Source organism: Melozone crissalis, unplaced genomic scaffold (genome assembly GCF_028551555.1).
Source record: "Melozone crissalis strain CALT ecotype California unplaced genomic scaffold, PUWL_Pcris_2 ptg000045l_1, whole genome shotgun sequence".
Classification (NCBI taxonomy): domain Eukaryota; kingdom Metazoa; phylum Chordata; class Aves; order Passeriformes; family Passerellidae; genus Melozone; species Melozone crissalis.
Window position 1 is genome coordinate 31,160,955 of NW_026535823.1, and position 20,453 is coordinate 31,181,407.

A 20,453-nucleotide genomic window follows, 5' to 3' on the forward strand; every position below is an offset into this window, starting at 1 on the left:
AGATCGAGAGCCCCGGGACCGACACCGAAGCCGAGAGCGAGAGCGCTGTCCGTGTGGGCTCGCCGGGTCCCGCTGTGCGCGGTAGGAGACGGGCCGGGGATGTTCGGGGTGGCCGAACGCGCCTCAGGAGTCCGTCAGGGATCGCTGAGCGGGGCTGAGGTTGTGAGGGAGGGCTGGTTCCCCTCAGGGCTGGGGGAAGGAGATTGTAATATTTATTTATTTTTTTTACGATGGCTGGCAAATGTAGACCTTGAAGCCCCCTGTGCCCACGAGGGAGGGAGGTGATGAGATCCATGCGGGAAAAGTTTCCTCGTTTCAGGTGGACGGGGCCGCAGCAGGGCAGAGCTTCCCCGTGCCAATGTGGGTTCTGTGTGGGTGAGCCTGTGAGTGAAGGTCAGGGATGCCACGGAGGCTCTGACTTTGCCCAACAGGAGGAATTTCTTCCCAGAAAGGGTCATTGGACATCGGAAGGGGCTGCCCAGGGAGGGCTGGAGTCTCCATCCCTGCAGGTGTCCAAGGGAGGACTGGGCATGGGGCACAGTGCTCTGGGCTGAGAATACTGCACTATTTTAGGTTGGAAGGGCTTTAAAACTCATCCAGTTCCACCCATGGGCAAGGACTCCTTCCACTGTCCCAGGTTGCTGAAACACCCACCCAGCCTGGCCTTGGACACTTGCAGGGATCCAGGGGCAGCCACAGCTTCCAGGGCCTCCCCACCCTCACAGGGAGGAATTTCTTCCCAATATAATCTAAACCTACTCTCTCCCTGTTTGGAAGCCTGGGCTGGATTGCTCCCCTCTGTCTATTTTTCTGAAGTGCCATTTACCCAGTACAAATGTCCCAGCCATGGGGCTGCTGGCAGTGCTGTCATGAGCCACTGCTCCCTGGATTTCCCAGTGATGGATTGGCATCACTTCCTGGCCACATAACAAATATCTCAGTAATGGGAAGTCCAAGGACTACAAACAGGAGTTCACATTTTCTAAAAACTGGTTGCTGGAAAATTAACATTTCTTCTTCTCCTCCTTGCCTTTCCCCCCAGTTCCATTCTGTGTGTGTAACACTGGTGCTTCATTATAGTGACACCCGTGTGCAGGAGCCAGGCTGTGCCAGGGGGTCCCTGTGGGGTCCTTCTGGTGCCTGTGCAATATTAAAGTGTCAGGGAGTTAGAAATTAGGTACTTCATCCTTGATAAGCAATTATTATCTGCCTTTCCCAAGTGGAAAAGATCTGTATAACTCAACAAGGTGCCAGTGATTGAGGCCTCCTGAGTAAAAATCCAATGAGTCCTGAAGGGGACCCTGGGATGGTGTTGTCTTGTTGCTGAACTTGAGATATTCTATTTATTGTACTGGAATATATTTCCTGAAGTCAACATTGGGTAAAATAATACAAGAAGCTGTTAAAGCAACAGCACAACAGGATTTAGTGTCCCTCTGTGCTGGCCTTCTAAAAACCTTAATCACCCCTGGTGGAAGCAGAAAGCTGCTGTCAGTTTGCTGACCATTGTTGAGCAAACAGCATTGAATTGTTTTAATAATTGAGAAAAAAATATGATTTTGGTTTTTTTTCCATTCATGTATAACTCTATGGGCCTTGGGTATAAACAGCCTGTGTTGCTCAAAGTTTTATGCACACTTATTTCTATTATTTATATTTAGGTAACTCTAAGAAATAGAATTCTGGGCTTAACCTGGCATTTTTTGAGATTAAGAATTCCAATTTTGACCAATTTTATTCTTATCTGTATGTTTTTTTGAGTTATAAGAGTAAAAAGGGAAAACATGGATGGCAAAGCCTTCTTTCACAGATAACATGAAAACGTGGTTTTGTGCTTTCAAAAATCAAGACTACATAATATTTATATAATACTATAATATTCAATATTATAATATCAAATATCTGCACCTATATAAAATACAGTGATTAATATCAAATATCTATACCTATATAAAATATAGTTAAATTAAACCTTTTACTGCCAATGAAGAATAAACTGTGAATAATAAGTAGAGCTCAAACTCTTTCTGCTTGTGGCTCTCATGGTGCTTCCCTACAAGTGTAGATTAAAATTCCCATCCCAGATTTGGAGAAAAGAAAGGATATGACCTGGATGTTTGGGTAATGGGGTTAGTCTGTGTTTCAGAGCACAAACAGAGGCATTTTTAGGACAATTACAAATTCTAACTGGAATTTCATCCCTCACAGGATGGCCAGCACTCCTGGGAATCAGAAATCCACCCACTCAGGAAATTCCCAAGGGAAGAAGTCCCAGCATGCAGAAGAAGCCATTTTTTACATGAACTGCAGAGCAGCTTATCTGACTGTCTTAAAAAGCAGCTTGGAAAATATTAAATCAAAAGAACAGCTCAGTTTAGGTAATGATTGAATCTTTTCCCCTCTAACTCTTGCATGGGATGATTGCAGTGGGGCTATCCCTGTGCATAAACTCAGTGATTTGTTTAAGGATTTGAGAGTAGTTTTGGATGCCTGCTGGAAGTGGGAATGCCAGACAGAGGCATTTTACTGTAGATTTTTAATTTTAGATTTTATTTGTAAATCAGCAGTAGGAAAGGTCTCAGCTCAGTTTAGGGTGTGCCTCTGTCCTGGCACAGAAAACCACCACAACTGGTGTTCCATAAGAATTCTCACTTCTTATCTCAACTCCTCTGAGTTACTGAATTACTTTCATAGACTGGAATCTAAAATTCTCTTTTTTTTTTGTCCAGACTATATTTGTGCATAAGTGGTGGTGCTGTCAGCAGTGCAACAGAAAAAACAAATCTCTGACTGCTTCAGCTGCACTAAATAAGGCTGCTGGTAGGAAATGAAAGCTGTGGGGCTTTGGTTTGAAAACTTCAGGAATTTCAAAGGGAAATGAGAAAAATTTACCTGAAAAATGGAAGTTGGTTTCTTAATAATGTATCTTAGTGACCAGGTAAGGTAAGGAAAGAGTAAGGTAAGACTGAGGGCAGATAAAATTCCTCAAGCAAATACAATTCCGACTTTGCAGTTTCTTGGAGTTGTAGGATTGTGTGCTCTGTTTGGGTGATGATTTTTTTTTCCTTAGAGCATTTCTGTTCTTTTTAAGAAGGTTTTTCATGGAAACCACCACTGTTAAAGCTGAGTGCACTGATTGCAGCCTCTTTCCCTTCAGCAGAACATGAAATTCCACCCATTACCAAGCATATTCCTGCAGCTTGTGACTTGGTGCTCTGCAGGCTTTCCCAGCTGCAATAAAAGGGCCTTTTTGGCATCCTAATGATAGTTTGGGATAATCTGGATTTTAACAGAGGGGTGGTGTGAGCAAATGTCATCTCTCTAATAAATGCTTTGGCTCCCAGCTAATCCATATGCCACTTGGCTACACAGAAAGTGTTTGGGCATTTTGCTTTCAAGGTCAACCTAGAGAGGGCAGTTAATTGTTTAGACTCTCAATCCTTCCAGAGATATTGAAGAATTTATTTTAGAATTTGTAAGCATTGAGAGTTAAAGACTTATATTTAATCTTAAGTCAATTTTGGCATTTCTCAAACGAGTGGTGCCAATGTTTAAGCACCTCTTGCTTCATGAAGTTTGGCTGATATTCCAAACTAAAGTGCTCACTGAGAGATTGGCCCTGGGAAATTTTATTTGTAGGAGTTTTGCTGATCTCCAAAGAGCAGCTTAATTTCCTGTCTGTTGTAATATTACTGGAGTGATTTAGCAGGATCAGACCAAAAAGAAATATAAATAAAAGGTGCAGTCTGATGTGAGAACAAATACAAACTGGGAGGCATGCAGGGGATGGTAAGTGCTGATCTCCCTGGAGATATAAAATTAAGGATTGTACATTTGAAGGAGATCTGTCAAATATAATAATAATGTAGTAGGAAGGGGACCAGGACACCAGCTGGTTCATCACAGGTCCAGTTTATTGAAGAAAGCATCAAACACTTATACAGCAAATAATAAGCTTATGAATATTCTGCAAGCCAAGCAATCTATTGGTTAAACTATACCATGAACTCTTCCTCATTCCTTAGGGGTTACATCTCTCTTTTCTCATGTCTCTTTCACTATTTGTTATCCTACTACAGCTAGGCCCAAGGACATGCTATCTCACAGGTGTAGGACTTGGAATTAGCCACGGTCTTGTACTTTTCCATTCTCTAGTCTGCTACATTCTCAACAGACACCCTGCCTGCAAAAAGGCCTCTGCCCTAGTTAGGACATCTTTACCAAATTAATTCGGCTGTGTCCTCTTGTTGCAGACATTTTTTCACAGAAATCCTTTCTTTCAGATTTCTGCATTTTCTGGGAAGCAAGGGCCTCAGAAAGAGAATGTAAACAATTGTTATCAGCTGCTGTGGAATGCAATAGGATGCACCTGTGATTGGTTCGTGTTTCATGTGTACCATTAAGAGCCAATCACAGGGCAAGCTCTCTGGAACACAGGGACAGAGAATTGTCTTGTTTTGGAATTTTTTTCTTTCTATTCTTAGCTTAGCAAGCCTCTGCAACTTCTCTCTTTATTCCTATTATTATAGTTATAATGTATTATATATTATATATCAATAAATCCAGCCTTCTGATCAAGAAACAAGATTCTCGTCCTTCTCTCTCACCACCCCAGCGACCCACTCAGGTCACTGTAATATCCTCTCTCCTCAAGCCACTCTTTGACAAAACTCTCCACACGACAATGTGCTGCACTGCCATTCCAGGGAGCTCTCCCAACCATGGGAACAAACCCCCAGGGTCACTGCCCTTCCTTCCCTGTGCCCTTGACACTGAAATCCCCAAACCATTGCTCCAGGCATGGCTGGGATAAGGATGTGAGCCCTGCTCTGCTCTGGCTCCTCCAGCAGAGGTGGCAGGGCACAAATCCTTATTTAGTGCTTGGCTCTGAGGCAGGCATTACCAGCAGAGGTGCCTGCTTGGTTGGTTGATTTGTTTGTTGGTTGGTTTGCTGGTGCCACAGGTCCCACTGAGCGCTGTCACCATGCCACCGCCTCATTTCACAGATGCTCCTCAGCAGCTCCCAGCACAGCCTTGGGCCCTGCTCAGCTGGCTCACAATCAAATGGAGGATCTCCTGTGCTTCCCTTAAATAATCCCTTAAAGATTATTTGGGAAGGTACAAAAGCAGCCCTCTCATTTCAGATAGGCTGTTTATCTGAATTTAATTTCCATTTAATGTAATACACTGAAAACTGAAAGGATGTTTTCAGCAAAGGCCTGGAAGAGGCAAATAGATCCAGCAAATTCATTTTGGAGAGTGCCAGGTGTAACACCCATGGCACTGGTGGTATCATTTTTCCCTTAAAATTAATGTATAATTTGAATTGATAGGTTCAAATGTACAGGCATGACAGAAAATATTGTCTCAGATAAATTCTACTCCAGATTTCAGTTCTTGGCAAAGAAAGTGCAGAGATGATGTTGGTCTTAGTATAAATAGGATCTATAATGTGCAGACTTAAAAATAATATATTAATGATATTGAGACACTGGATATAGGCTGAGTTTTACACTTGAGACTGTCTTTGAGTTCATAGACATATTGATATTTTAATTAAGATCATAACCAAAACTGTCCTACAGACCCACTTTTCTCTTGGAGTAATTTGGCTTTAAAAAAAATCTGAACATGGAAAGTGACTCAAGGATGTTTGGAGAAAACTCCTTTTCTAACAGCTGGGATATATATGTAATATTGTGTTTTATTGTTCAGTACTTCAGCAGGCTGGAAGAAATCCTTCTCAGAAGACCATTAACAAATACTGGACTTCACAAACATCTTCACTGAATTTTGATGATTTCTGTGCTATTTTAAAAAAGGAAAAGCCAGCTACAAGAAATGAACTGCTTGAAGCATTTGGTAAAATAGACACAGATAAAGCTGGATATATTTCACATGATGAACTTTGTAAAATTCTTACAACAGTAAGTATCACTAGAATACTAATTATCCATCCTTAATTAATAGAGTTTTGGAAATTAGTTGGTACTGGGATCTGGGATTCTCCATTTTATGGAAGATTTTCATGGTGGGTTTCCAGAAGATGCTACAGAATTACATAAACTGATACAGTTGATCTCTTGATATTTAGTAGCATTGTAAAGACAAAGTTTTTAATGATTTTGACCTCTATTTTCATGGTTCAAATCCAAATCTGTTGAAATCTATTGCAAGATAAGATTCTCTGTAAGAATATATAAAGGCTTTTCCTTTGTTTGTGGAATTTGTGCTGTAGGTGAACAAGATCTTGATTAGGAACCCAAACTGAGCTGGTTTTTCCTTGCAGAGAGGTGACAGAATGACCTGGGAGGAAGTGGCCAGCATCACTAAACAAGCTGACTTTAACTGTAATGGCAAACTTGACTACAACAAGGTAAGGCCAAGAGTGATATTTGTTCCTGTGTTATTGACAGTATGAGCATTAGTGATGCCCTTACCCCAGGATTCTAAACTTTGGACTGAATAAACAGCCCACAAAGATTTGTACATAAATATGGTTTCATAGGAGGAAAGCTGGTAAGAATCCTGTGTTAAAAATCAGTCTTCCAATATCTAGAAAGGAAGAGTTGACAGCCACACTTAATTTTTGTTCAATATTTGAACCTTCCTGAAGCATAGCTGCATTTTACTGTGGTACCTGAGTGGTTGTCCTGATTAATGAAAATTAAAATTATGTTGGGCTTGAAGAGGAAATGCATTTCATCTGCTGAGCTGTGCTTTCCTTGCTGTTGCAGACATTTTTTCACAGAAATCCTTTCTTTAGGATTGTCCATCTTCTGAGAAGTTGAGGGCCCCAGAAAGAGAATGTAAATAATTATTATCAGCTGCTGTGAAATGCAATAGGATGCACCTGTGATTGGTTCATGTTCCCATGTTTATAATTAAGGGCCAATCACAGGAGCAAGCTGGGGACAGAGTCCCTGGACACAACTTTGTTGTAGATTCTTTTTTTCTATTCTTAGCTTAGCAGCCTCTGCAACTTCTCTCTTTATTCCGATTAGTATAGTTATAATGTATTATATATCATATATCAATAAATCCAGCCTTCTGATCAAGAAACAAGATTCTCGTCCTTCTCTCGCCACCCCAGCGACCCACTCAGGTCGCTGTAACACCTTGCTAATGCTACATTTTACTCCTTAAAACCTTTTGAGAAATGCAGCTTGGTGAGTGAAATATTCCTTTACTCTGTGCAGTTCTGTGAGCTGTACCTGAGCACCAGGGAGCAGTGCTGCAAGGCTGCCAGGGCCAGGCTGGAAACCGACCCTCGGCTGAGGCAGCAGCACCTGGGGAATCAAACTGAAACTGTTCCTGAGGGGATCACGCTGCCATCAACACCATCCCCCAGGGGCTGCAGGAGACCTGCTCACAAACTGCCTAAAGGTATTTATATTTCTGATATTTTATGTTTTCTTTCTGTGGAGATGAAGCTCTGGCTCAATGAGCAGTTGAGTTATTGTTTAGCTTTTCTCAGGTTACTGAAGATTTTATTGATGAAAATGATTTCTACTGTGGCAATCACATCAGTGTGTCACTAAAATATATTCAAATGGCTGCATTTGTGAAACTCACAAATTCCTATGGGTGGATTCTTTTGATTTTCATGTGATAGAGTCCAGAGGGAAGAGAGAAAATGAATGTTCAGGTGTTGCAATAGAGGTAAATTATTTCCCTCCTAAACAAGGATTAAACCCTAAACATTTCTCAGTAAGCTGTGTCTGTTTCAATTTTTGAGGCTGCTTTTCAAACACAGTTAATAAGTTGTGGACAGTTTAATGTCCTTGAAATACTTCAGAACCTTCCCAAACTGGAGAAGCTCCACAGGAATGGGCTGCAGAGGCACCAGGTGTGAAATTTTGGGGTGCAGTTTGTGCTGCTTCCAATCAAAGAGGTGCAAAAATGACACAACAGTGATGAGGGGAAGTTTTCTGATGGAATTCTTGTCATCCAGTTTTCTTTCTGCTTCTAAATGCAAGATTTAGGATTAATAGCACTAGGAGAGGGTTGAAATAATGTAACTGTAATGAAATATCTCTGTTTCTAGGTGACAGCAGAGCTCCTTCAAGACCTTCATCAGCTCAAAGCAGCAAAGCTTCCAGCTCCACCACTGTCACTGTGGCTGCCAGCAGCAGCAGCAGGAACACAAAGCTAATTATTGAGCCTGACACAATGGAGGTATCACACTGGAATGATGGTGTTTTCCTCTAGGCACCTGTGTTATTGCATTTTAAAGAAGCTAAAAATCAGAGAAAAATGGTGGCTTATGTTTTATTAACAGTTTGTCAAGGGCAGCTATAAACTACTGAGAGCTTTCTTGATATGTATTATTATTAACATTTTTATATACTGTTGGTTTTGCTGACAACAAGTTATTGGAAATAATTTTTCAGGTGTGACGATTTAATAGAACAAAATGTGGTTTTTATAAATGAAACCACTGTTGGAGAAAACAGTTAATGACTTCTTGAGAAATTTAAAATTGAATAATTTATTAGGTTGGTGAGAACTTTAAATGCTTAAGTAGTCTGAAAGATTGTGTATCATAAACCTTTGCATGAAAGGTAATTGGAAATAAATAACAAATCTGTGAGCATATTTAGTTTCTTGGGCATTGCTTGGTAAATAGATGCTATAACCTGAAAATATTGATTTTTACTTAGACTAATATGTTCTATCAGTATTTTCTTTTAAATAAATCACTCATTCAATACAAATTCCTGGGGGAGAGAGACAACAAAGTCACTTTGCTAAGTCAATATTTGTAGAGTGTTAATATTGATCTTTTTCCCTTTGTTTTCCCTTTCTTGACTGAACCTTTACTAGTTTTCTTTCAACAGAAAATAATAGCTGTAGAAATGGAAAACATTAACTGGGAACTGCTGGGATCCATTAAAATGAGCAGCTGGAGACTCCTGTATAGAAGGGAAAAAATGGTTCTGACCACAGAGTGTAACTGCTGCTGGCAAACTGAACTGATTGTCCTCAGGAGCTGCATTTTTGTTTCAAATAACAACTCTGGGTTTGTTATTGAACTCTGAAGTCCTTTAGATCTTCCCCATTGCTGTACAGTGACATTTGCTCTATATTAAAATTTCCAAACATCATCTCCCAGGGCTTCTGTGCACTCTGGGCCTCCATGCAATTTAACCTGCAATCTCACCTTGTTCAAACATGATGTGGGGTGTATAAAACCAGCACACATTTCCCCAAGATTGGATTCTTTTTCTTTCTACAAGCTAGTAAAAACTGACTAAAGAAAAAATATTGATTAGTATTGCTTGGCATCATCCAAAATGTGAAATCAATCAATAAGCCTGGAAAGTTTTATTTCTTATTAATTAAATATTTCCAAGTAATAAAATTATATATTAATAATATTAATATAATTGTGTATAGTCAATATAGTATAAATTAAATATTTCCTATTAATTAACTATTTTTTTTAAACTTCATTTTGCACAATGCAAGCTCTGCCAGCATCAATGAATAAATACCCAGGGTTTTATTTTTGGTGTGAATGCGAATCCACCTCCCAAATTTCTTTTTATTTGTCTTATATCCAAGAATTTTAAATTATATTTTTGCTGTTCACATGTCTTCCTGTATAAGGAAGAAAATATTGCCCTCAGGAGCAACACCAACTTTACATTTCTGACAGAGGAAAACAGTGAAAGTCAGAACATGGTGAAAGGCCTAAAACTAAAAACCCTTAGAATATTCCTCTCAATCACTGCTTTTTATTAGGAATTATGCATCAATGTGTGGATATTTTCAATATTAACTTAAATGTCAGTAGCAGTGACCAGCAGCAGGTGCTGCCTAACATTTCTAACACAAACATTTCCCACTTCAGCCATTATTTAACTACTTTTGCTCTGCTTTGAAGTAACAGAGGAAAATCCAAACAGAAAATCCTCTTTTAGTTTGCCAGATTTACCTGTTTGGAATTTGATAATTTAGGACTTCTAGCATCACCCTATGCTCTCTGCCAGAGTAACAGGGCTTGATTTCCCAAAAGGAGAGGATAAGGATAAGGGTTTTGTCCAACAGTTTAGGCAGGTATCAAACTTGGAGCAAACAACCACTTATTTCAGATGTGTCAAGTTTGAAGACAAAAAATCCATTTAAAAAGTTTCCTTTTAGATGAAGTGAGGAGTCATGAAGTTGTTGGAATAAGCAGTTTAGGAATAGCAGTGGAAATGGTCCAAGAGGCTGAGCTCCATGTTGGAATTCTGTCACTGATTTATGTTAGTCCCAGCTCCCATTATCCACTTTTTGACTGACACAACCCCACCTGTTGCTGCATATTCAACCCTCACCACAAAATCCCAGGAATATTTTGTCTCTGACCACTTTTTTCCTAATTATTTTTTTATGATTGGTCCCCTTTTTTCCTTGTCCTGTCACTACAAATCCTGTTTCATGGATAAAGATGAGTATAAAATTATTGAATAGATTTGTTAATTAGGTTTATTCTGCTCCATAAAAGTTGGCCAGGGGCTGAGCTCTGCCTCCATGGCTCAGAAATAGCTGCACTTAAGGATTATCCCTAAAAACTTCTCCAGCAGGTTGTGCCCACAGTGAAAAGAGTATGGGAAATTATAGGAGGGGAGGGACTTGGGCAGCAGTGCCTGCCAGGGATTGGCCATCCCACTTAATTTTTAATTAATCTTTGTCTTTTCCACAGCCAATTTACTTTGGAAGTATTTTAGAACTTCTTGAGCAAAACTTAATTTAAAGAAAAAATTCCAAACCTCCGAAGAACATCAGAAAGGGAGTTACAAAGTGTATAATTTTGTATTTAAATTGCTCCATGTGTCAGCTGTTTGCAAATATAATTAGTAGAATCTTGGTGGCAATTGCAGTTTAATTTTTAGCTATAGGAGCATTGGGGTAATCTCTGTGCTTTTCGGGCATTGTCACAAGTGAAGCAAAATTTGTCTTCAAAAGGACTATTTGGGATTTTTTTAGAAATAAAAGTATATTGATGCTGTATCTCATAGTGTGCTCTATGCAGGGTTTATTCAATAATCAAATTCATTAACATTTCAGAGAAAGAACTTTAATCTTCATCCAAAATGAAGAAAACCCTTAATATGTTTGGTTTCCAGGAATGGCAATGTGCACAATCCAGAGGCTGCTTCTACCTGGAGGAGAATGGGGAAATCATCAGTCACAAGTACAGGCTGCACTTACCCCAGAGATCTGCACTTTGTGTCACCATCAAACCTTTCAGTATTCCCCAAGCACAAGGTGAGTGGATTTATATTTCATTTTCTTCTCCAAGCCACCACCTCTTTATAAGATTTACCACAGGGCTTCATCCAGTTGCTACATTGGAATTATTTTTTCCCCAAGTAGAATATTCCCTTTTTAATCCCATAAAACAGGAGCCTTTAAACCCCAAAATTGGTTTAAAGTCACCTGGGCTGGCTTTTTTAAAATTAATTTGTGTGGTGTGTAACCATTCCTTGATATTGCTCACCCTTAATGATAGAATTATTTCATTAATAATTCTTAATGATAAAATTATTATTTATCTGTAAGACAAGCCTTGGAACAATTTATCTGCTTGGCCTAAACAGGAAGAAAATCCCAGTAGTATAAAATAGAATTTTTTCCCATTTTTCATCACAGAGATCAATAAATACCATGGGAATATCTATTTTGAGATGTAAAGAAAACCAGTTTGGGGCCATTATTATTATTATGCATTTTTGGGATATTTTTCTTTTTAGGAAAACCTTGTCCTTGGTTGTCAGTGGATACAGCTTTGTTTATTCTGAAGGAAAATGAAACCCAAGAGAATTTACAGCTTGTGAGCTTTACTGAACTCCAGAACAGAGAGGTTAGAGATTTTTGGAGTATTCTATTTTAATTGTTATTTTTTAGTGTGTGTGTTAATGCTGGAGGTGTGAATTCCATGGGTTTGGAAGGAATTCCAGCTGTGCCCAGAATTGCTGAGTTGCTGGGTACATTTGCATGTATGTTACATTTATGGAGCAGAATAAACCTAATTAACAAATCCATCCAATAATTTTATACTCATATTTATCCATGTTTACAGCTACTCTGTAAAAACTCAGTTGTATTTCTGCACCTTCAAACACAACATTTCCAAAGCAAAATTTGTTTAAATTTCCTTGAATTTTCTTTCTCCTTGCCATTTGAACTTCACAGTGCACAGAATATTCTTTGCTGAGGTAGAAATAAAAGAGCATGAATTTATTTTCCCCTTATTCCTCATCTGTGTTTTTCTAACTTTTATTCTAAGAGATTTACTATTTTTTAATCTTTAAAGTGGCCTCACTCAGCCAATTTTTTTAAGGACACAACCCAGCATTCCCAGGATTTTCAAGTAATGAATTTCCAAGTAATGAGTTTTGTGTGAATATTACTGGCAACAAGGAGAGGCATCATTTGAGAAGTTCCTACAAACTTTTCTGTTTTCCTTTAAGAGCAGATGTTTGGCTGGAGAGGGGAGCTTGGAGCTGGGGTTTATTGGCTGCTCCCTTTCACAACTGGCTGCAGGCTGAGGAAGGGAAAAACCCAAATTGCTGGAGAAGCCAAACTGGTGTGGAGGGATGAAGATGGAGAGCTGGCTCTCACCAAAGAATTCCGGTGAGTTTCATTCCTAAACATGGGAATAAAAATCTCCTTCCAGCTAAAATGTGGCTTTTTAAATCTGGATTTTCCTGAAGTACTCTTTGTACAGAATAATCTCAAACAGACTGGACAGTTCTTGGCAATGCTATGAGACAGTAAAAGGAAGTGGAAGCCTTTGGAAATAGTTTGGTCTTTCTCACCCCTCAGAGCTGCTTTGTTGGATGTATTTGAAACAATTGATTTGGATGGGAATGGCCTCCTGAGTCTGGAGGAGTACAACTTCTTTGAGCTGAGGACAAGTGGGGAGAAGTGTGACCAGGAGGCCTGGGCTGTGTGCAAGGGTAAGTTCATTTCTGTGCTAATTAAGGCTCTCAATTAACTTCCAAGCTGGATAGGACTGGGTGTTCTGTACCTATTCCAAGAACATGTGTAGATATTTTTCTCTTCCTCCTTTCTCTTTCTTTTTTTCCAGTCTCCTGTCCTTTGCTTTGTTTTATTCTGCTGTGTGTGCCACTGACCTTCTGCTGAGAAAGTTCTTCCCCTTCCTAATTGTTTGTAGCTGCCAAAACCTACAGGGTTTGTAATGCTGGATCCTATGGGGAAGGAAACTGCCACAGGTATTTGTTTAATCCATCTCCTTTGTGCAGATTGGGCTGGTGCTGCTCTTTTTATCTCACAAAGTGTGGAGAGGGACATTTAATTAGTGTGGATCTGATGCTACAAATTGGCACCCAGAGTTTTTGTGGGTTGCCAGTGTCTCCTTTTATAATTCCATGTCATGTCTGACATAATTCCTTTGGAGGCTGTGGCACATTGGCCAAAATGTTTTAAATCTGGCAAGCCCCATTAATGATCTCTTCCCAAAACACACTGAGGTATCAGAATTTTTCCTAACTGATGGAAAACTCCTACAAAAATACATTTCTAGGGCTGAATTTTTCCTCTGTTTGATGCCTGGATGTGCTTTCCCACCCTTGATGGCTTTGTCAGGGTGGTACAAGTAGGAGGGTGGAAATGTGTGAATAAATAAGAGGGGAAGGAGGAGAAGCTGGGAATGTTTCACCAGGCCATCAATCAGAGGAAGGGTTCACATGAATATCATCAATCCTGACACCAAAGTTCAAGCCATTTATTACAGCATCTGTACCCTTGGATAGATTTATTAAATTGTAATCCCTTTTTAATAATATATAGTAAAGATTTAGCATTGTTATGAAGATGAGAAAACCATTTTTAAAAGTCCCTGACATGAGGACATTTCAATTATGTGTTTGCTGACATTAGAGTGGTGGATCTATGATATTCTCTCCAGAGAGGGGTGTTAGGATTACTGGAATTTTATTGCTTTTTAGGAACTAAGTAAATCATTTCTGTATCAAGGACCTGAAGCATTTCAAGGTGCTGGCTCCAGCTGCCTTTCATTCCCCATTCCTAAAATACCCCATTCTGCAAAGCTCAACCACAAACTTTCAGGGAAAAAAAATCCATATGAACTCTTCTTGTTTTGAAATCTCCCTTTTTTGGGGTTGTCTAATGTTTGTAGGCATTATCCCAAACCCACAGGGGAGCTCTGCAAACAGCACATGCCTGCTCAAGGACTTTCTTTCCCAAATAACCTTGGAGATCTGAGGCTCTGAGTTGGCTCCATTTTTCAACTTTATTAACAGGAGGGGGATTCTGCCTTTGGAAGGATGAAGGTGTTTGAAGCTGTTTGCAGACAGAACAGATTTTTAAGTGCTGTTTTTATTCCTTTGAACCAGAAAATTTTGAGATGAAGAAGAATGAGCTCACAAGACAAGGATTTCTGGATTTGAATCTCATGGAAGCCAATGACCGGGATGGGGACCCCTGGGACCTTTGGGTCACTTTGTTGTCCCTGGGCTACAACAGAGCCTTAGAAATGACAGAGGTAGGAGAGAAGAGCAAAAATCCTGCACATTTCACTGCTGCAATCTTTGTGCCTGCCACAAACTGATTGCAGGAGGGAGGGACCCACTGCCACCATCCAGGGCTGTCACTGTTCTGATTCTGAGAACAGTATTTGGATCTTTGAAAAGAGAAATTTTCTTTTGCTTTAGAAAAAGCCAGAATTTTATGAAGTTATAGAGGAAGGGATTTTTGATTGTATCTGTTAAAAGAATCCATGCTCTCTGTTGATAGGGAGTGATAGGAAGATAAAGGTGTTAAACTGTGACCTGTCAGCAAATTTAGAAAAAACAGGACTTTTTCTCCTTTAAAAAGTCAATTTTATGGCCAAACCACAATAGAAGTGGATAAAGATAAATTTTTCCCACATGACTCAGAATTCCTAGTTTCCAGACATAACTATTTCTGTTATTGTTGCCTTTCAGAACAGTGTTTTAATGCTTCATTACAATTTTAGGGTTTGGGTCACCCATTGTTTACTTTGCAGGACCAGGGATTATTTCTCTGATGTTACTATGCCCTTACAGGTTTAAAAATTATTTATTTGTTTTTATATTCTGAAATACATATTTCATATTCCTGATGTCAGTAATTCTTTCTAAAGAAAGAGGATCTCTTTTAAGAAGAGAAAAAAACCTATGAAATATTCAAGCATTCAATATACAGGTAATTAAATCATTAATTCCCAGGAAATTCCCCGATTTTTAGGATCACAGTCTGATAATATTATTTAATTTTGTTAAACAGGTCAATGTAGTCAGTATATAAAATATAAGAAGATCTAAAAATAGTCAGTGTGAGAGATACCAGTTATCTCTCAGTGAAAATTTTGGGATGATGCTGAGGGATTTAAGGATGAGCTCCTTTTTCTGTTGTGGTTGGCAGAGCCCGTGCAAGGCTGTTTTTCTGCATTTCAGCCACAAGAGAGAGCCCTCCTCCAAAAAAGAGCATTTGGGGGAAGTTCTCCAGTCAGGAATTTCAGGAAGGTGTTTGTGCCTTGTTCCAGCTGTGGGTTCTGGCTCCAGCCTTTGCTTTCCAAAGGACAGCTCAGCTCTCAAATGATTCTGTAATTAATCTAAAAATCTCCAGCTGTTAACTCGTGTCTCTCACTTAACTCTTTAATTCCTTGATTTCAAATAATTTCAGATTGATCTTTTGGGAGCACTGAGAGAACTTGAGAAATCCTGGTGGATTCCAACAGCCTTTGGAAGGGAATTGAGGTGCTGGGAGTGAGTCTAAGAAAATACAAACCCCTGGCTGTTACACCAGGAGTAAAATACAGCCAAGATACTCCCAGAGTGCTCAATGCAACATTGCAGAGGTGTTAAATCTGTGTGGGGTGGCACAAACAGCAGCAGTGTGACAGGTTTATTTCAGACACTGGAATACATTCAGGTTTTATCTCAATTCCTGGACATTTTGCTGTCCAAGGAAGGGTTTGCTGTGTTGAACTGGAAATGAAAAAGGCCACTTGTCCTGGGCTTTCATTTGGTGTAAAAGATTACCACGGCTCACGGCTTATAATATTAAATATTCAGGGAAATATTTATACCTGGGTCATTCTAGCTCAAATATGAAAATACTTAGGAGCTGTGGGGGAAAATCTGAGGGGAAAACTCTAGCTGGAGTGATGCTAAAACTCATGTTCTTCACTGCAGGCCTGCCCCTTTGTCATTGATGTCTGTGCAGAGAGGTGCAAACCCAGAATTGGAGCCATTGCCCTGGAGGCAGGGGGCTCCCAGCTCAGCAGGGCTCTCTGCAGGTCTGTGGTTAACAAAGGAGAGGCCAAAGTGCTGGGTGGCTCTGAGAGCATCTTCATCCACACCTGCAGATCAGGCAGCAGGATCACCTCTGTGATTGAGAATAAGGTATGGCCTGCAACTTCCATATTGTACCTTGTGCTCATGTCTGCTATTGTTCCTCCTCCTTCCTTGGGTCATATTTGAGAGTTGCTGTTCCTAAAATCAGGTTTTGGTGTCTGTTTCATTAAAAAAACCCTGCCTGATGTGCTCCTTGTGGCTTCAGAAGAGCCTGGGGCAGTGCTCCTGCAAGGGGCAGATTGTTATAATGAGGAAAGCACTTTTAACTACCATATAGAAACTGAGTATTTTTTGTGTTCACATCCCAATTTCTCAATATTTTGGCACAGTATCATCATCATATGAAGAGACAAACACTAACAGCAGGAAATGCAATTAGAGCAAGAGCAAAGATCTCAGCATTTACACTGCTGAATATTTTCAGTGTCTATAAGAAAGTCAAAGAACAGTGATTTTTAGGAGTGTTATGGATGAGTTCTCACCTGATTATTCCTCCAGGTTTGCTTTATTAGTAATTCAAGCTGAAAGTTGTAAATCCAAGTAGAAGTGGTTGATGAGATTTTAAACCTTTTTCCACAGATCACAATGAATATTCTCAGTTTCCTTTATACCAGGAACTGTGAGTAAATAAACACAGCACAGCAAGATGTTAAACTTCAGATGCTTTAAATCTTAAAGGATCACAGCAAGAAGTGTATTTTTAAATGCCCAGACATTTAAAGGGGGTGGCTTGGAGGGACTAATATTAGGACTGGATGCTGAGGCTCCTGGAACTCTGGATTTGGCTTTGCACTTCGCCCTTTAGGGTGGATATTCCAGAGTTATTTTTGTGTTTGGGGATATGTCAGAGAAGGAGATCAGGGCTGCACTGAGACAACTTGATGCTCTCAGATCTCTGCCCACTCTGTTTATACCACTTGGGTTGGTTTGTGGATCTCACCAGGCTGGGTGGGAACGCTGGGGAAGCTCCACGGGGACAGGCTGGGAAGATACAACAAGGCCAGATTGTAACTTCACAAGTCCTTGTGTTGTTTCAATGAATCTTAAATTGCTTTTGACCATGACTGTGGTGCTAAAGGACCTTTGAAACTGTTACTCCTCAAAGAGTGTCTGTTACTCCTCAAAGAGTGTCTGTTACTCTTCAGAGTATCCATTGAGCATTTCTGTGCCTAAAACAGCAAGGTCACAGAAGTCCAAGGAGTGTGCAGCTGTTACCCAAAGAACAGACACTTAACCAGGAAAGTCTTAATGGCTCCTTCATGTTTTTTCACCTGCAGTCTGAAAATAAAGTGATAATTCATGTCAACAATGAGCAGAGTAAGAACTGCCTGAACAACAGGGGGCTGACAGTTTTTGCTGTGGAAGTGGCTCCAAAATCCATGATGGTAAGGCTTTTTATTGCTTAGCCAACTTTAGAGAAAATCAGGTGACATATTTATATTTTTTTTTGTAGGGCTTTTATCACGATAATGAGCATGTGGACAGTGGCATCTTCTGACCAGATCAGATGCACTTTTTATTATTTCAAAGCTGATCGTGTATTTAATGTATCTCTGTTTTCCTATGCAATTTTATATAAAAATCAATAATCCACTTTTCATACATGGGCATGTTTCACTTGTCCATTCCATACATGCACTAATATTTTAATACTCTTTTTCTAAGGCTATATTTTATTTTTTTTTTCACTTAGCAATTTTTAATCCCATGTATTGATGCTTGTGAGAACAGACCAAGCATGCACTAATCAGAAGGAGAAATAAATGTACTGCAGTCCTTGGGCAGACTGTGCTTTGCTGGTGGTTAACTTTTGTTAAACTTGGTTTGGGGATCATGTTAACCATGAGACAATTTGATATTGCTGAGCCCTGCTGTAGAGCTGGGCAGGCTTTAGTGACAATTCCAAATGAGGGTCCTGAGGGATGGAATGTGGTGGAAAACGCATTACAAATGCAGATGATGTTTTTCTTCATTTATTTATCAATAACCCCCTGGTTTTATTTCCCTGAAAGTTTCTTTGTGTAAAAGCAGAGGCATCCAAGCTATTTTATTTCCCAGCTTTCCAGGGTGGATTAATTCAAACCTGTTGTAAGCAGAGCAGTCCCATGACATGGCAAGGCCTATCTAAATTGCTGCTGACACTTTGGATACCCACTGCCCAATCCAGTAAGGTGGTTTTAAATTTGAATTTAGGCTTCATTCAGAATGAACTGTAGGCTCAGTCCTTATGGATATTATACTGTGAAGTTCAAGAGTAATTTTTGAATAGCTGTCAGTGTAGATGATGAATATCCATCATTTAGTGACACAGGTACTGAACATTTTGCTTCCACAGCACATTGGGTAACAGTTTTCCAGTAAAGAGAGTTCTCTTTCACCTCTGCCTTCTCTTGTGCCAGGTCTCTCAGCACGTGATGGCCCTGAATGAGCAGGAAGAGTGGATTTACAGCTGTGTGCACTCCCTTGTGTGTTAAACCTCCCAGTGCCAGGGCTGGCAGCAGCCACCCTCAACCAGGATTAGCTTTGGGCAGCTTTCAGACAATTTATAGTCCTGTCCTTCTCAAAAAGCTGGCATACATGTATATTTCTTGATGGTTTTGGCATGAAAACACTGAGGCACAATAAAAATTAGTGCTGTTCAGTAATCCAGCTGCCAGTTGTAATATAATTTTGCTTTATGAAAGATTGTTTCCCTAATGTGCCTTTCTTTTCCATACCATGGATTGTAATTCCCTTACTGGCTGGAACTGCTTCACTGAGGAGAAAAAAACTTTAAATGGGTTCCTAATTAAACATTCCTGTGATTTTGATGTGAAAGTATAAAGGGATGAGGTTCATGTAATTTTGTCACTTGATAAAGGATTTGTTTCTTTCCCTCTTTTTTTTTGGTCATTTGCTGATAATCCTTATCTTACCCTTGTTCTGTAATTTCTGCCTGGTTTTATACTCTTTTATATAAAATAAAATAAAATCTGCCTTTCCATATGCAATAAGGAAATAACATCATTTGGGAAAAATGAAGGTTTGTCTTGGGCTCTTGACTGTTAACAGCAATTAATTATTCCCAGAGCAGCTGAAATAAGAAGACTGAAGTGCACCAAGTTTGGGCTGCAACAGCAATGAAAGCCATCTTTGAGGTACTAAAAACATTCAGTATTATATTTTATTGTATTTTCCTGGTTCCTCTAAATATCTTTAATGTGAAAAAAAAGAGATGACCCTGGCCTCTGGATGCTTAAAAAGTGTTTGAGTTTAAAATAGCCATTAAATGTGTGTGACCTCATGTGTGAGGGCAGCAAGCAGTGTTGCAGAGTTATTTTTATCTGCCCAGAGTCCTGCTCTCTGCTGTTACTCTGCTGTAATCTTACACTGGGCAAGTAAATGTCAGTGACAAAACGAGAGCTGGGCTCTGATGTACACACTCAGGCTGGATTCCTGGTGAACTTTGAGTTTTCCATGGTTTTTCCTTAGCAAGTACCACAGGTATCATTTCCATTTTCAGAACTGTCTAAAAGAAGTTGAGGCCCCAAAAGTACTTGGTGATTTTTAGCTCTGACTGAGCTCTGCAAATGCAGCCTCAGGCAAAATGTGGGTAAAGCAGAAATTCCCAGCTCCTTGTCTAGAAGGAGATGCTGTGTGGGACAGACACCACAAAGTGAGCAGTCCATGATTTACATTTCTTTTGTTTGTAAAATCAGTCTTTTTAGATGTGGCAGGAATTCATATGCAACTCTCTCTGCATTTTAGGGAAGGAATGGTTAAAGCTGAAAGAAGGGCTTAGCTGAGAAATCACTGCACGTGGAAAGAGTTGGGTTTGCTGCAGGTAAAAAACATGGCACAGCACTGCACAGGGAACCTCATTTGTTTTCTGATCCTCCTGCTGCCAGGAAGGGTTTCATTATCCAATTTTTGAAGTAAGGACTTGGGCAAACTCTCCATGGCAGGTTCTACCTTTCCTACCCTCGAGGAGGTGAGATTAGAGATCTTGCTTGTATCTGCAGAGTCTTTTTCAGTTTGCTCCAAATCCAGGTACCACCAAGACAGAAAAAAATCCAGCTTCTCTTTTTAAGGTTCAACACAGGTACCAGCTTATTTTCT

At 39.8% G+C, this 20,453-nt stretch overlaps 1 protein-coding gene across 1 annotated transcript; it reads left to right on the top strand.

Annotated features, from left to right (window-relative positions):
- The first annotated feature begins 36 nt into the window (after window positions 1-36).
- On the top strand, window positions 37-19,315 carry EFCAB7 (EF-hand calcium binding domain 7). The gene is made up of 14 exons (XM_054286000.1): window positions 37-81; window positions 2,209-2,378; window positions 5,716-5,927; window positions 6,290-6,376; window positions 7,200-7,386; window positions 8,048-8,178; window positions 11,115-11,256; window positions 11,742-11,851; window positions 12,467-12,624; window positions 12,817-12,950; window positions 14,370-14,518; window positions 16,194-16,403; window positions 17,633-17,740; window positions 18,755-19,315. Exons 2-14 carry the CDS (start codon window positions 2,210-2,212, stop codon window positions 18,827-18,829), a joined length of 1,872 nt encoding a protein of 623 aa, XP_054141975.1. The 5' UTR covers window positions 37-81; window position 2,209; the 3' UTR covers window positions 18,830-19,315.
- The last annotated feature ends 1,138 nt before the right edge of the window (window positions 19,316-20,453 follow it).